At 40.7% G+C, this 17,210-nt stretch overlaps 1 protein-coding gene and 1 long non-coding RNA gene across 2 annotated transcripts; one reads left to right on the top strand and one right to left on the bottom strand.

The window, feature by feature from the left end:
• Positions 1-1,251: 1,251 nt before the first annotated feature.
• On the bottom strand, positions 1,252-10,501 carry LOC110488515 (E3 ubiquitin-protein ligase RNF5). Its single transcript, XM_021560743.3, has 6 exons — positions 10,124-10,501; positions 6,481-6,499; positions 5,696-5,808; positions 5,552-5,606; positions 5,319-5,430; positions 1,252-5,226 (listed from the first exon to the last, which is right to left on the bottom strand). Exons 1-6 carry the CDS (start codon positions 10,330-10,332, stop codon positions 5,117-5,119), a joined length of 618 nt encoding a protein of 205 aa, XP_021416418.1. The 5' UTR covers positions 10,333-10,501; the 3' UTR covers positions 1,252-5,116.
• Positions 9,574-14,595, top strand: LOC149970289 (uncharacterized). Its single transcript, XR_016493642.1, has 2 exons — positions 9,574-9,674; positions 13,715-14,595. It is a non-coding gene; the product is annotated as an uncharacterized LOC149970289 (long non-coding RNA).
• The last annotated feature ends 2,615 nt before the right edge of the window (positions 14,596-17,210 follow it).

The raw sequence follows: 17,210 nt of genomic DNA on the forward strand, positions 1-17,210 counted from the left end.
AACACAACATGTAAAGTGTTGGTCCCATGAGCTGAAATAAAAGTTAACAGAAATGTTCCATATGTACAAGAAATTTGGTGCACAAATTTGTTCACATGAGCATTTCTCCTTTACCAAGATAATCATCCACCTGACAGGTGTGGCATATTAAGAAGCTGGTTAAACAGCATGAGCATTACACAGGTGCACCTGGGGACATCAAAAGGCCACTCTAAAATGTGCAGTTTTGTCACACAACACAAAGCCACAGATGTTTTGAGGGAGTGTGCAATTGGCATGCTGATTGCAGGAATGTCCACCAGAGCTGTTGCCAGAAAATGGAATGTTAATTTCTCTACCATAAGCCACCTCCAATGTCATTTTATAGAATTTGGCAGTACATCCAGCCGGCCTCACAATCGCAGACCACGTGTATTGGTGTTGTGTGGGTGAGGGTTTTACTGATATCAAAGTTGTGAACAGAGTGCCCCATCGTGGCGGTGCGGTTATGGTATGGGCAGATCCTGAGGCCCATTGTCGAGCCATTCATCTGCCACCATCACCTCATGTTTCAGCATGATAATGCATGGCCCCATGTCGCAGGGATCTGTACACAATTCCTGGAAGCTGAAAATGTCACAGTTCTTCCATGGCCTGCATACTCACCAAACATGTCACCCATTGAACATGTTTGGGATGCTCTGGATCGACACCATGTTCCAGTTCCCACCAATATCCAGCAACTTTGCAAAGCATTTGAAGAGGAGTGGGACAACATTCCACAATGAACAGCCTGATCAACTCTATGCGAATGAGATGCCGCGCTGCATGAGGGAAATGGTAGGAGTGTTGGGCCGAAAGGTTGTTGGATCGAATCCCCGAGCTGACAAGGTAAAAATATGTTGTTCGACCCCTGAGCAAGGCAGTTAACCAGTCATGGGAACAGTGGGTTTTCAGATTTTAAAAAAGGTATTTGTGACCAACAAATGCATATCTGTATTCCGAGTCATATGAAATCCATAGATTAGGGCCTTATTAATGTAGTTCAATTGACTGATTTCCTTATATGAACTGTAACTCAGTAAAATCTTTGAAGTTGTTCCATGTTGCATTTATATTTGTGTTCAAAATAATTTTATGCTTTGTGTTTTTTTGTGTTTGAATGGATCTCAGTCTCACCGATTTGCCTTTCAAAATTCAGCATATTTGGACAGTTAATACACATTTCAACTTCATAAGTGTGCACAAAGAACTTGGACAACACAGGCTACATTAAATGTATTAAACAACTATTTATTCAGAGTGCAGGAAAACATTTCCACAGCTCCGTGACCATTCGGTTTTGCACAATGTCTCACTGTGTCGTCTAGCAAAAGACTTGCAAAACAAATATCATTTCCATCTTTTTTTGTCATGAAAGACTCTAATACAAATGCCTAGCTTGATCAGACAGTGATATGTACGAAATTACTTAGCCCCTCCAACGGTACATCACAAGAAAGACCACCTTCTCATCATTTCGTGCCCCGATAGCCCTTCCTTTACTCAACCCGTTGCATGGATGTTATTGGGCTGGTGCTGTTTGGTAAGGTGCTACAGAGTTCCTGGACACTCTTGATCTTCAACCCATTTCATAGACTTCACAGGAGTTGTATCAGAATGAAATGGGTAGGGTGAAATGGGAGTTACTGTTTCCTTTTCATACACTGCTCACTCGCTTCTGGTTGGCTCATATACCGGTACGAGTACAGAAATGTAACTTGTCTTTCACTGAGTGGAAGAGGGGGACTCTGCTACATCATGACATGCTGGCCAGGTTAAACTCGAACCATCTCACATCTTGACTCATCGCCATGGCTGGTCATTCGGAAACACGTAAAAACAGCCTTTACAATATTCATATATACAAATGTATATACAGACAGACACACAAACACTTACAATCAGGAGAAACACTCATTGAAATCTTACAATTATAATAGTCCATGTCGTCACATTGGGCACAGTTCATGTTGCTCATTGCATGAAATTTATTTTAGTTGCAGATATCAAATACTCGTTCTGACTTAAGTCAAAAATGATCTGACAAACACTGTATTGACTTCTGCACCTGGGTCATGTTCAGTAGGCACAAAACGGAAGTAAACTGTACAAAACAGTGAAACATGTACACTCTGAATTTGTCCAATAAACACTTGTTTTATTTTGCAAAAGGTTTGCTATGTTGTGCCTTAATGAACGTGACTCTGCTGCCATCTTTTCCTTTGTAGCACTGTGCCCAGCTACAAGCCCCCAAGGACAGGTTTTTAGTACATTTCATCCAGATCAAAAGGATTCTGTGTTGTGTTCCAGATCATTTTGATTTGTAGATTTAAAAATGTTCCACTAACTGTCCCCAGAGAATACTGTGACGTCATACAGTATTTACTCATGTGGCGAATTCTCCAGAGCACAACTGTACACAATACTGCTCACTCCAGCCTTCCCGTACACTAACCTCATGACTCTTTACAATAGTGTTAGACTGTTAACATATGACAAAGAACTCATAACGTGTCCACATTATTAGGTCTGTCTTCTCTATGACTTCACAGTGCAATGGCAGTTTGTTAAGAGAATATACAAAGTTGTTATTGTACCAGTCTGTAGACCATCCTAAAGAATATTCATAAATTATGTTCCTAAAATCTACAGACAAAAATTGAATCAGTTAAATTGTAATCAGGAATATTCAAATACATTTTCCCAAAATCGTACTTGACGTGATACATCGCTCTTTGGCCTGGAAATAAAAGTGTCTATAGCAACAAAAAAATGTTTTTTTATTGTATCAGGTTATAATCCCATTCTCACCCTCCCTTAACTCAAACAATCTCTAATATTTGGGGAATAGCCTAAACCTGAAATTCCTTCAAAGGGCAATTTTTGTATTCCATTTTGTCTAAGTACAGTTGAAGTCGTAAGTTTACATACACTTAGGTTGGAGTCATTAAAAATAATTTTTCAACCACTCCACAAATTTCTTGTTGACAAACTATAGTTTTGGCAGGTTGGATAAGACATTTACTTTGTGCATGACATTTTTTTTTCAACAATTATTTACAGACAGATTATTTCACTAAACTCATTGCATCACAATTCCAGTGGGTCAGAAGTTCACATACACTAAGTTGACTGTGCCTTTAAACAGCTTGGAAAATTCCAGAAAAGGATGTCATGGCTTTAGAAGCTTCTGATAGGCTAATTGACATCATAGTAAATTGGAGGTGTACCTGTGGATGTATTTCAAGGCCTACCTTCAAACTCCATGCCTCTTTGCTTGACATCACGGGAAAATTAAAATAAATCAGCCAAGACCTCAGAAAAAAGTTTGATGACCTCCACAAGTCTGGTTCATTCTTGGGAGCAATTTCCAAATGCCTGATGGTACCACGTTCATCTGTACAAACAATAGTATGCAAGTATAAGCACCATGCGACCACGCAGCTGTCATACAGCTCAGGAAGGAGACGCATTCGGTCTCCTAAAGATGAACGTACTTTGGTGCGAAAAGTGCAAATTATCCCAGAACAACAGCAAAGGACCTTGTGAAGATGCTGGAGGAAACCGGTACAAAAGTATCTATATCCACAGTAAAACGAGTCCTATATCGATATAGCCTGAAAGCTCAGCAAGGAAGAAGCCACTGCTCCAAAACTGCCATAAAAAAGCCAGACTACGGTTTACAACTGCACATGGTGGAAAAGATTGTACTTTTTGGAGAAATGTCCTCTGGTCTGATGAAATAAAAAAAATTAACTGTTTGGCTATAATGACCATTGTTATGTTTGGTGGAAAAAGGGGGAGGCTTGCAAGCCGAAGAACACCATCCCAACCGTGAAGCACAGGGATGGCAGCATCATGTTGTGGGGGTGCTTTGCTGCAGGAGGGACTGGTGCACTTCACAAAATAGATGGCATCATGAGGCAGGAAAATTATGTGGATATATTGAAGCAACATCTCAAGACATCAGTCAGGAAGTTAAAGATTGGTCGCAAATGGGTCTTCCTAATGAACAATGACCCAAAGCATACTTCCAAAGTTGTGGAGAAATGGCTTAAGGACAACAAAGTCAAGGTATTGGAGTGGCCATCACAAAGCCCTGACCTCAATCTCATAGAAAATTTGTGGGCAGAACTGAAAAAGTGTGTGCAAGCAAGGAGGCCTTCAAACCTGACTAAGTTACTCCAGCTCTGTCAGGAGGAATGGGCCAAAATTCACCCAACTTATTGTGGGAAGCTTGTGGAAGGCTACCCGAAACGTTTGACCGAAGTTAAACAATTTAAAGGCAATGTTACCAAATACTAATTGAGTGTATGTAAACGTCTGACCCACTGGGACTGTGATGAAAGAAATAAAAACTGAAATAAATCCTTTGCTCTACTATTATTCTAACATTTCACATTCTTAAAATAAAAGTGGTGATCCTAACTGACCTAAGACAGAGAATTTTTACTAGGATTAAATCTCAGGAATTGTGAAACTGAGTTTACATTTATTTGGCTAAGGTGTATTTTAACTTCCGACTTCAACTGTATCTCTATGTTAACCACATAGGTAGTGTGGTACAGTAAAGTTACTTAGTGATTATTGTCATACTCCCCTAATTTACAATTAACTCAATCCAACCATTTCTCTCAACACTGATTCCAGTCTATACACCAGTCCCATCCCTAAAAAGTCAGCCCCCATGCCTCAACCCGGGTATCCACTGTGTGTGTGTGGTGTATTTATGTACAAATGCAGAGAAAGGTCGATAGATTGACTTCGCTTCACTCACACTCACGTTTGGGTATCATCCACCTCAGAGTGGTGTCTCAGTGTACTCTCCCTAACCAAATGAATCTCATAAATCATTTGGGGGGGGGGGGGGATATACATATATTTGACTCGTTTGTTTGCTGCATTAGATATCACTTGCTAAGAGTAAACTGACAGTCATCCTACCACCACCCATCTATAGTCTAAAGTCTCCCAGTCACTACTGAGCAAGAAAGTCGGTCGTTCCTGATGCTTTGATGTGTGTGTATAAGCATAGACACACACACACTCCCCCATCCCTACACCTCTCCTTTTCCACCTTTATCCATCTTCTCCCTCACACAGTCAGCAGCCAGAAGAACAAGAAGATGGCCACGAACAGGAAGAGAGAGTCCTGCCAGTTGTTGCCGTTGTCAGGGTTGCCTTGGTGATCGGCTGCATATGCGTCTGGGGGAACAGTGATAACATTGCAATGATCAGCCAATAGCCAATGTGTCAAGGAATACATTATGGTTGTGTGGGTGTCTGTTTGTGTGTACCTGCTCTGTGGAAGGGGTCATTGGTGTTGAAGACTGTGGTGAAGAAGCCGAATGGGAATGCACCGATCCCAAAGGACATGTGGAAGCCAGTGTCCCCAAACCCCTGGAAGGGCTGCAAGAAGAGGAAAGAGCAGAATAGTGGTCACTCATTACAAATAGAGTGAACATGCAAAGAACCATGCAATAAATGCCATATTAAACAAACTAAAATGTAAGTGATGAAGAGGCCTCACCCCTCTGCTCTCTGGCTCCGTTCTCTGTCCCTGAGGCCGAGGCGGGGTTTTCAACCTGGAGGATGAAACACCAGTTAACCAATGCAGTTTCTCAGTGTCACATGTGTACAACTATGCACACTCAAACATACACACACAGTGTACCTGGGGTCCTCTTGGCTGGAGCTCCCTCTGCCGTAGAGGGGGATGACTTTCTCTCTGCCGATGCCTGCTTTACACACAGGACACTGCTGTTGGCTGGGCCGTGTCTCCAACCACTGCACCACAGAGAAGGGGAGGGAAAGAGAGATCACATGACTGAGACAGAAGCCATACTTTACTGTCTGTTCAATACTGTCAGTCTATTGGCATGCACTGACTTACTACAATGTGCAACACACAGGGTAGATCTATGAGATATAGTGCGTTATGTAAAAGGACTAAATCAATATACTTTTGTAGAATTATTTCATCAAATAAAAAGCGGCAAAATAATTCAAAATGATACTTTGCACTTTCTGTGTGTCATCAATATAAGAGAGTTTTGAGCAATAGAGCAAGTACGACAGCTGGGTACACAAGGCACTAGCATTGACACTTCTATCAACAGCGTTAGCTCAGTAACTAATGAAAGAAAAACATTGACTTGTTCTTAGACAATAAAGGAGAAGGATATGCAATACTAATCATGTTGCGATGCATGTACAGCTTGTGCTATAATCTAAAGCACCTTGAGGACAAAAGGGGGTTGACAGTAAACACTGGTGTAATGAATGTGACATTAAGAACATTATCAACAAGCTGCACTAAATCAGCTGACTGACCAAGTTTGGTCTCAGGTCATGTCATGGGACAGGGATCAAGGGCTGGTTTCAACCAGTAGGAAAAGTGTAGCTAATATTTACCAGTACTGTGAAACTAAAGATAACACCTTTAAATGGAATACTTACTTGATGAAGGCAGGGCCAGCTGTGAAAGAGAGAAGGAGAACAAGGTTAAAGTGGGTATTATGGCATCACCTAGAAACCTGGTGACATTTGGAGGAACCTCCTAACGGCCTACTTAATTGAGTCGGAATTGACACACGGGGTGATTCTCAATTGCATACTCCTCGCTTCCGCTCTCCTCGTCTCCTTTTCAAAACACAATGAATGAGAAAGTCAGAGGTCCCTCTCCTCGGACTTTCTCCTCCAATTGGCTTTGAGGCGAGAAGAGAGGACACGAGGAGTATGCAATTGAGATTCTCCCATAGGCCTAGTTAGTGGGCTAGATTTTGGTATCCATATTTGTCTTGTTTTCCCAGTAGGCCCCTACAGGGTGCATCTGGTTACCCTGTTCTGACCTTAACGATGCGAGTGATTAAAATGATCCCGGCTCCCCATCGTTAGTTTTAATTAGCTCCATCTGTCATCGCTCGTTAGCACCATCACGCCTCGTTACTGGCCAGATTGCTGCATTGTGGGACAGCAGGATGATGGATGCAACATAGCGCGGCATTGTTGGTTCCAAAAACCATGGTTACAAAGAGGACTATCGTGAACGTGACAACCATAGAAATAGAAGAGAACTATCGAAGCCTCTAAGACAATGGTGAAATGGAGCTGCCCCTTCTCGTTTTCTATGGTGACAACACATGGGCTGAAAGCGTGCCATACATTTGCATTCTGAAACTGGTTTGTGGCTCTATGGAGCATATACAGCATTTGTAGAGCTGGACAGTGACCATGGTTCTGGGAGGGTTTTAATAGTTTAGTCAGGTGAAGAACTTATTTTAGGCACCAGTGGAAAGAAAGCAGCGACTGCACATTAGATCTGTGAGAGACAGGTGAAGTGTGTACTCTAGTCTAGCTACCTGCGCTAAGTAGGCTAAATTAGATGGAGACATTATTTGCCAGGGAAATCTAGCCTAATGCAGTCTCAGATACCCACTGATGTTTTATATCAAATGATTAGTCACCGTCAGTTCACTGCAATATTTTAGTGCATGGACAAGACTGAAGTTTCGACAATGAAATGAGCCCTCTATTGAGAAGTGTCTAACATCCAAATATACATTTCCATTCTTCAGTACAGCCTAACTTGTTCAAACACCAGCCTGTCAGGATTTGAAGTTTTAGGGCTGTGTAACATTTTATTATATCCTCCAATTTTAGAAAAACATTGTCCTGGTAAAATTCTGAAAATGTACACAGAGTCTAAGGGGAGCTTAGTATTAACCAACAGAATGTTTACACCAGGAAGAGAGGACTTGCCTTCCCATAATAAAAGGACAATAGAGAAGAAATCTCAAGATTAGTGGCATTCCCATCTCCAACCTTTCATTTGAAATGTGGATGTGGTCAGCGAAAAATAAATTTCTGTAAGCATCCACCATACATGCTTGTTTCCAACTAGCATGGGTTTTCAGGCCAACGCTGGCGAAGAAGAGGAAAGGAGCCTCTTCAGACTACTGAGATGCTCCTGTCGACAAATGAGTGTCTGCTCTGCAGAAAATGTGACCACTCTTACTCTCCACAGGTCTCTCCAGCTATATTGTTACATTCAAATATAGGCTTTGGCTCTAGGGAAGGAGACTTCCTCCTTATCTCCCACATGGGGGGCTCAATATCAGCTATTGGAAGCTTAAGCCTTTCACCCTCAACGGGGATAGGGGTATTCAAGTGGACTTACTTTAGTATAAGTGAGACATGAATCTCCAAATAATTTCTCACTAAATGATACCATTTTCTAAAGGAAATCGAGAGTATTCATGCAAAGAGGAATAGTGTTAATGTACATGAAATATATATCATTTTTTTAAATTAAAAAATGTAACTTTTTCATTGAACAGTTTAGGAATGTGTGTTCCATCAAGTTTCATCAACGTAAAAACGTAAAAAAAATAAAAGTATTTCACCTTTATTTAACCAGGTAGGCTACTTTGCAGAACCTTGAAGGTCATTGCCTGCTTTTTGTAATATATGATTCACGTGTCAATGTTGGCTAGTATCTAAGCTAGAGAAGATGTGTGCTTGGTAGAATCAATTAATGTTTAGTGAATGAGTGAGGGTCACTAAAGTTATCCATTGCCTATGGCAGAGTGTGTAATAGTTATTAACCCAATGCAGAGGCTCAACCTCAACCACTGACTGAACTCCATGCAGCAAGCAGGTGTGCGCAAGCGAGGCATTCACTGTCACATTGCAAACGTCAGATCGATACATTGTTGCTGTAGCTTGTGCAACTGAAAGGGGGCATGAATCAAGTTGCACAATAATGATTTTGGCAAGATGCTGATAGCTAGCCAACTAGCTTACGTCCAGAATAGCCCAACAATGACCTTAAAAGAGCCTTAGTCCAAGAACGTTACATGTTCTGTTTAAAGGCGAATTGGTAGGATGGGTACCAGTCTCTTTAGCTAATCCACTCACTGTACTCCATATCATGTGACAATGACAAGGAGTGGCACGTTAGCTAAAAATATTGGTATTCAGACTAGCGAATTGGCTCTGGAAGCCAAAACAGCCAACTACTATCGATTCCAAATTGCGGTACGGTTCTAGAAACATAAAATCCCTTTACTTTCATATGACATCAAAAATATTTAACAAATACAAAACACAGTTGCAGCTGACAGTATTTTCAGTGACAACATGTTTGCGGCTTCCATTTTTTTAGTTAATATGTTCAGAGACGCAGATCGCTAATGAGCACAGGTAGGTAGTCAGTCAGTCCACTGTCTTCCGTATCTTTTCCATAAACATGCGCTGCAACATAAAAATGTTGTCTCGTGGGAACCTTATAAAAGGTGTGTATCAATTTAACATTTTTATTATTATTTGTCGCTGATATGAATGATAAGGTCCTTATGCTTCCAAAACCGTAAGGCAAGCGAGTCGTGTTAATGTTCAGACCGAGCGTCTGGGCTCTTCAAAACAAAACGAACCCATACAGAATAAGCCTTCGCCCAATAACTCTTCAAATCAATCACATTTATTTATAAAGCCCCTTTTACGTCAGCCTATGTCAAAGTGCTATACAGAATCCCAGTCTAAAACCTCAAACAGCAAGCAATGCAGACGTAGAAGCACGATGGAACTGTGTAATGGAGCTGAAAGTCATGATCAAGGGCTACGACCAACGCAACGTAGCCAACTAAAGCCAGGTAGCGAGATCGTACAACCATTAACTTACCTAGCTAAATTGAGTTAATGTTAATAAAATGTGTGAATCAGTGTTGTAAAGTTGAGGAGCATATCAGTCAAATGCACTTTATTTCGATGGGTTGGGTTGGCCAATGTATGAGACTCAGCCAACCAACACTCATCCATGATTAACGTCATCTAGTAGATGTACTCGCTAGACTTCAAGTTAGCCATCTTGCTTGTTAACATTTAACTATATACACACAAACATTGTGCAAGCATTTGTCTTCGACGTATGGGTGTGATCCGACAAAACAACCCGCTTGTTATTGCATAGAAGTTGGCTAACGGAAATGTTTTAAAAGGTAAACAAGGCCATGCCCGCTGGCTATGTATGTAAAGAAGCTGTTAGAATGGAACAACATTCCCTATTACTCGCGATTGATCGAAAGTATACCACGGCTCGTACCAGAACAAGTGCCCGCACAAACTGATGACAGCGTCCCTTGCTGTGTCCAAACAAATGTTGCATTCGAATGTTGACCGATCTGGCTCGGATTCTCCCTCTCCGCCGCTTCCTCCCGGGCCATCGCGCTCGTTGCTGCTCTCACCACCCGGGAACTCTCCTCTGCTTGCGGGCCTGCCATGACTCGAGGACCAGGGATCCGCGGCCGCCATAATTGTTTACTGAAAAAATTAATAACTCGGGCAGCTAGCTTCGAGATTTCACTTTACATGTGTACCACCTCTTCCGTTTCCGTAAAAAAAAAAAAGAAGAAACAACTGGGAGGAGTTTAAAAAGCACAGCGTTTTCCAAAGCTCGACTTCCGGGAACATTTGCGAATATGACCTTTTTCGAGTCATATTATTTTTTTTTTAATATTATTTTTATTTTTTATTAACAACAAATCAGTACATAAAGCACATGAGGGAACACAAGCATACATAGATTACAAACAATGGGCAATATAGCTAGGGGGTACAATATCACATTATTAACCCCTGACTCATTGTAGGAGGGAGAACATTGTTTTTAATACTCTCTAAAAAGACTTCAAATAGGAAGGGAGCTACTTGTTCAGAAAATAATTTGTAAAATTCTGATGTAATTCCATCAACACCTGGTGATTTATTGTTCTTTAGATGTTTGATAGACTCTATAATCTCTTCAACTTTCATGGGTTCATCACACTGTTTGGATTCTATATCACTGATAGAGTGAACATTATTCAGTGAGTTAAAAAACATATCTGTGGATTCTGACAGTACGTTGAGCTATACAATTTTCTGTAAAAATTGCTACAGTATTTAGCGATACATTTTTGGTCATCTGTAATAACACCATCAATGTTTAACTTATGGATAGTGTTATCTTTAGAGTGAAATTTCTCAAGTCTAAAGAAATAGGATGAATTCTGTTCTCCCTCCTCAATCCATTTTTTCCTAGAACTAATAAAGGCTCCTTCTGCTTTTAATTTATATATATTATCCAGTTTATTTTGTAACTCAATTAGTTCCATCTTCTCCTCCCCCAAGAGGTCAGCTGGGGACCTCTGAGAAAGGGAAGTTATCTTAATGATCACCTTTTCCTCCTCAGCTCTTCTGGTCTTAGCAAGATTACTACCATATACTACCAAGATATTTGGACACCTCAAATTTAAAGAGCTCCCAGTTCTTGCAATAAGATTTTTCTTCACAAGCCCTTTCACAAAAGTGTGAGAGCAGATCTTTAACCTCAAATTTAACTATATAATTATTTAATAATGTGCTATTTAGCTTCCAGTTGGATGCTCTACTAAGGTTCGTATCAGGGGTAAATATTTTGATATCAATGTAAATAGCCCTATGGTCTGTGAGGGGAGTAGTACAAATATTTGTAGTAACACACTCACCATCAATACATTTGGATATAAGCCAAAAATCTATTCTGGATTGTCTGGAACCTGTTTTGTTACTCCAAGTGAATGATCTGTCGGCCGGAAACCTCTCCATATACCTCTCCATATGTAAGATCAAACTTTTCCATAAAAAGTATTAAACCCAAATTCTGATTGGTTGGCCTACCTGGGGGCCATCTATCAGTTGAATTATCTATTGTAATGTTAAAGTCCCCTCCTATCAATAATAACGAATTGGGAAATTTAGATAACCAATGTGTTTCTCAATAGATTCAAGCAACTCATCATTCTCATGTTTGGTGTACCCGTAGAAGTTTACAGAAATGAGCGTAATGCCATTGTAACTGATCACAAGACAATAAAGTGACCAAAGTGGTCACATTCCGAGTGTAGAATATTACCACCAAATGTATTTTTCATTGTAGTGACACCAGCGGAGCGTTCAGATCCATGGGAGAGCCAAATATCGTTGCCCCACTGTGACCTCCAGAAATTGGCATCAGCCAAAATTGAGTGAGACTCTTGAAAAAAGCAAAAATCTGTTTGAAATTGTTTAGCAAATAAAAAGAAGACCTTGCGCTTCACATTGTTTCATAACCCCCTAGCATTAAGAGATAATATAGACAAAGACAAAACAATAAAGATGATATAAAAGTATAAACTGTAGTAGGATGAGTCAAAGACGTAGGAGCAGTGAACATAAACGATAAGGAACCGAGATCTGCACAATTTAAGTCAATTTAAAGTGAAAATAGCTTATTCCATAACCTTTGAGCTAGACGTTATTTGGCTTTGAAATTCAACTCAACTGGAAATTATGTTCAAGACCAAACCAAGGGTTCTTGTAGTAAGAGAGACTAAAAACCCTCTTTAGTGTAATCAGGAACTATTCTGAGAAATAAAACAACAAATAATAATTTAAATAAAAGGGTACCTACTATTTTAAGTACATATAAAAACTGATCATAAAATAATTGAATAACAAAATGTTTTACATATAAACGTTCCTAAGACCTTTTTTGGAAATAAGTATTAATAACTAAATAGAACAATAACCGTGTAATGTCAGAACGAAACAGACCATGCTGGGGTTTGAGAAGTCAATGAGCGAAGTGAAAAATGATTAATTTGTTGTTAATTTTCTCGAAATCTAAAGGCACAACTTAGATTTGAACCAATGTCTTAAGACGTTGACCTGTTATTACTCAGAACTCGTGAAAGTGACAAACTGACACGTTTTCAATGTCGTTCCTGTTCTGCACGAGTTAAGCTGACAGACGTCAGTGTGATCATGGATTTTCTATTGGAGAAGCAGTTTCTGCCTATCTGCATACTATATGAAGCTCAAGCACTATACTACTATACTAATATTCTAAAAGAGGAACAGGAGATCAAGCAGTAGAACCTTTAACGTGTCGAAAAGCTCACCACTGCAAGAATCCCCCCCTTTCGCGTGGACGCGCACGCACTCAATACTTCATTGTTGCGACTTTCTTGACCGCGCACGCACTCAAGTCTTCATTGCTGCGACTTGCTTGCTAGTTGAGATTTCTGATCACGTTCGGCTGCGTTTCATTTGATTTACATGTTGGTTTGATAGCGGGGAGGCACTAGTAATGGCTGCAGTTGTCGGTTTGGCTATTTGTTTCAAGTGTATAAGTCTCTGCCAAAATTCGTCAACGCTCCCATGTCTTATTCGACTAGTAGTTGTTCTGAAATGTTTGCTTGCCTATATTTTACTCCCTCTTAATATAACAAGAACATTAATTATTAATTTCGGTTGCCTATCCTGTTTGTTCTATATAAAGTATTTGACTCTGATGTGTGTCACAGAAAGTATTTGACTAGCCACAAAATTAAGGAAATTAGAAGGGGGGACATAAAGAGGGAGTAAAATGCAGGCAAGCAATAAACACTTCACTGTTGTGGGGGCTGTGTTTTGGCAAAGTGGGTGGGGTCTGCCTGTTTGGCCCTGTCCCGGGGTATCGTCGGATGGGGCCACAGTGTCTCCCGACACCCCTCCTGTGTCAGCCTCCAGTATTTATGCTGAAGTAGTTTATGTGTCAGGTGGCTAGGGTCAGTCTGTTATATCTGGAGTATTTCTCCTGTCTTATCCAGTCTCCTGCATGAATTTAAGTATGCTCTCTCTAATTCTCTCTGAGGACCTGAGCCCTAGGACCATGCCTCAGGACTACCTGGCCTGATGACAGCCCGTGCTGTTGCTCCAGTTTCAACTGTTCTGCCTGCGGCTATGGAATCCTGACCTGTTCACCGAATGTGCTACCTGACCCAGACCTGCTGTTTTCAACTCTCTAGAGACAACAGGAGCGGTAGAGATACTCTGAATGATCGGCTATGAAAAGCTAACTGACATTTACTCCTGAAGTGCTGACCTGTTGTACCCTCGACAACCATTGTGATTATTATTATTTGACCCTGCTGGTCATCTATGAACATTTGAACATCTTGGTTCTGTTACAATCTCCACCCGGCACAGCCAGAAGAGGACTGGCCACCCCTCATAGCCTGGTTCCTCTCTAGGTTTCTTCCTAGGTTCTGGCCTAGGGAGTTTTTCCTAGCCACTGTCCTTCTACACCTGCATTGCTTGCTGTTTGGGGTTTTAGGCTGGGTTTCTGTACAGCACTTTGTGACATTAGCTGATGTTTATTTTATTTTTACCTTTATTTAACTAGGCAAGTCAGTTTTAAGAACAAATTCTTATTTTCAATGATGGCCTAGGAACAGTGGGTTAACTGCCTTGTTCAGGGGCAGAACGGCAGATTTTTACTTTGTCAGCTCGGGCATTCGATCTTGCAACCTTTCGGTTACTAGTCCAACGCTCTAACCACTAGGCTAACTGCCTAAATTTGATTCGATTTTTTTTTTCAGAACAACTACTAGTCAAATAAGACATGGAAGAGATGACAAATTTTGTCAACGAGATTTATTTATAGACAAATACACTTGAAACAAATAGCCAAACTGAAAACTGCAGACATTACTATTGCCTCCCCCACGATCAAACCAACATAAAAAAATAAAATCAAACACAGCCTAACGTGATCAGAAATCTCAACTAGCAAGCAAGTCACATCTGGCAGGGGGAGCTTTTCGGCACAACACCGGTACCCAGTGCCCAAGTCAAGCACTGGTCCAATGAATTAATATCCTGATGATCAATCAAATATATTTATAAAGCCCTTTTTACAACAGCAATTGTCACAAAGTGATTAAAGGCCTACAGAAACACAGCCTAAACCCCCAATGGAAATGACTACTTTGGTACTTTCACTTATACCATGGTATAGTCTGAGTCATGGAAATGTACCATGGTTTTAACTTTGAAGTATGATGGTACTGCCTTGTACCTAAATAACACCATGCCATTGCCTCATGTTTACCATGGTATAAATGTGGATCTTGGAAATACCATGGTTTTAACCTGCATTATACATTCTACCACAGTAACACACAATTATGCTAAATAGTAAAAAAATATATTATATGGTACCATCTTTATTAATTGTGTGTTACCATAGTACAATGGCACTATAATGCATTAAATAAATAAACCCCCCAAGGTCAAGAGGTTGGTTGGTATTATATTGATAAATGTATATAACAGTATGGGCAAGTTTCTGATAATGTCAGAGGCAGGCTACTATTTTTTTGTACAAGTTTGTCTGTAACATCAAAGAAAAAAGGAAATAGTTGCTGGGAAAAAGGGGTAATACTTTCTGCATTAATAGTACAGTTTTTTTGCTGTTTGGGTTCCCTGTGTTGCCAACCTGAAATGTGGGAGAATGTGAGATACAGTGCATTTGGAAAGTATTCAGACCCCTTCACTCTTTCCACATTTTGATACGTTAGGCCTCTCAACCTCAAGTCACTCCAGAGATGGTTGTCCAGGCTCTGCCAAGGACATTCAAAGACTTGTCCCGAAGCCACTCCTACGTCGACTTGGCTGTGTGCTTAGGGTCGTTGTCCTGTTGGAAGGTGAAAGGGAAGGGAAAGGGGGGATACCTAGTCAGTTGTACAACTGAATGCATTCAACTGAAATGTGTCTTCCGCATTTAACCCAACCCCTCTGAATCAGAGAGGTGCGGGGGGCTGCCTTAATCTACAGCCATGTCATCGGCGTGTGGTGGAATATTCTATTGGAGTGAGTGAGACTGTAATTTCTTCAAACAATCATCTTTATTCAATATCAATTAATTATTGCAATAATTAAGACCAGCAGCCTACCCTTTACAGACCATGCTGTTCCTTATATAGCTGATGCCAAGATTGCTCAGACATAGCTGGTTCAAACACCTCCCATATAGATTGGGGGGCTCCAGAAGCCACTTTAGGTTTATCCTGTGGTCATCTGCCTCTGGTGATATTTCCCAGATGCAAGGATGAGAACAAACAATTCAATATTTGTTCTATTCCTTCAGGCTACCATCTCCGTCTCGAGTCACACACACAATGCCGTCCCAATCAAACCGGAGACATATGTTTGACATGCACCACTAATCACAGAATGGAATGTGGCTGTATGGTTTTTATCACCAAGCCATCTCTTAAACAGTTGCCAGACCAAGCTTCAAAAGACTCCTCTCAGTTCAATCAGAAGTAAAAGAGAGAGTTCTAAGAACCCTGCTCTATTGCATAAGACAACCATTCGGTGCATAAACATAATCTTGTAATTTTGCTACCATAGGCACCCAGGAAACAGTGGGTTAACTGCCTTGCTCAAGGACAGAACACCAGATTTTTAAATCAAATTTATTTGTCACATACACATGGTTAGCAGATGTTAATGCGAGTGTAGCGAAATGCTTGTGCTTCTAGTTCCGACAATGCAGTAATAACCAACGAGTAATCTAACCTAACAATTCCAAACTACTACCTTATACACACAAGTGTAAAGGGATAAAGAATATGTACATAAAGATATATGAATGAGTGATGGTACAGAACGACATAGGCAAGATGCAGTAGATGGTATTGAGTACAGTATATACATATGAGATGAGTAATGTAGGGTATGTAAACAAAGTGGCATTGTTTAAAGTGGCTAGTGATACATGTATTACATAAAGATGCAGTAGATGATATAGAGTACAGCATATACATATACATATGAGATGAGTAATGTAGGGTATGTAAACATTATATTAAGTAGCATTGTTTAAAGTGGCTAGTGATATATTTTACATCAATTTCCATCAATTCCCATTATTAAAGTGGCTGGAGTTGAGTCAGTGTGTTGGCAGCAGCCACTCAATGTTAGTGGTGGCTGTTTAACAGTCTGATGGCCTTGAGATAGAAGCTGTTTTTCAGTCTCTCGGTCCCTGCTTTGATGCACGTGTACTGACCTCGCCTTCTGGATGATAGCGGGGTGAACAGGCAGTGGCTCGGGTGGTTGTTGTCCTTGATGATCTTTATGGCCTTCCTGTGACATCGAGTGGTGTAGGTGTCCTGGAGGGCAGGTAGTTTGCCCCCGGTGATGCGTTGTGCAGACCTCACTACCCTCTGGAGAGCCTTACGGTTGTGGGCGGAGCAGTTGCCGTACCAGGCGGTGATACAGCCTGACAGGATGCTCTCGATTGTGCATCTGTTGAAGTTTGTGAGTGCTTTTGGTGATAGGCTGAATTTCTTCAGCTTTCTGAG

This window comes from Oncorhynchus mykiss, chromosome 30 (genome assembly GCF_057628025.1).
Source record: "Oncorhynchus mykiss isolate SJ-2025 chromosome 30, ASM5762802v1, whole genome shotgun sequence".
Taxonomy (NCBI): Eukaryota; Metazoa; Chordata; class Actinopteri; order Salmoniformes; family Salmonidae; genus Oncorhynchus; species Oncorhynchus mykiss.

Bases quoted from the DNA above. Each gene is read 5' to 3' on its own strand.
- LOC110488515 (XM_021560743.3), bottom strand. From the start codon at position 10,332: ATGGCGGCCGCGGATCCCTGGTCCTCGAGTCATGGCAGGCCCGCAAGC. The intron at 5,607-5,695 runs GTACACTGTGTG...TTCATCCTCCAG, and splicing joins TCCAGCCAAGAGGACCCCAG to GTTGAAAACCCCGCCTCGGC. The intron at 5,227-5,318 runs GTACACACAAAC...CTGTTCCCCCAG, and splicing joins TGACCCCTTCCACAGAGCAG to ACGCATATGCAGCCGATCAC.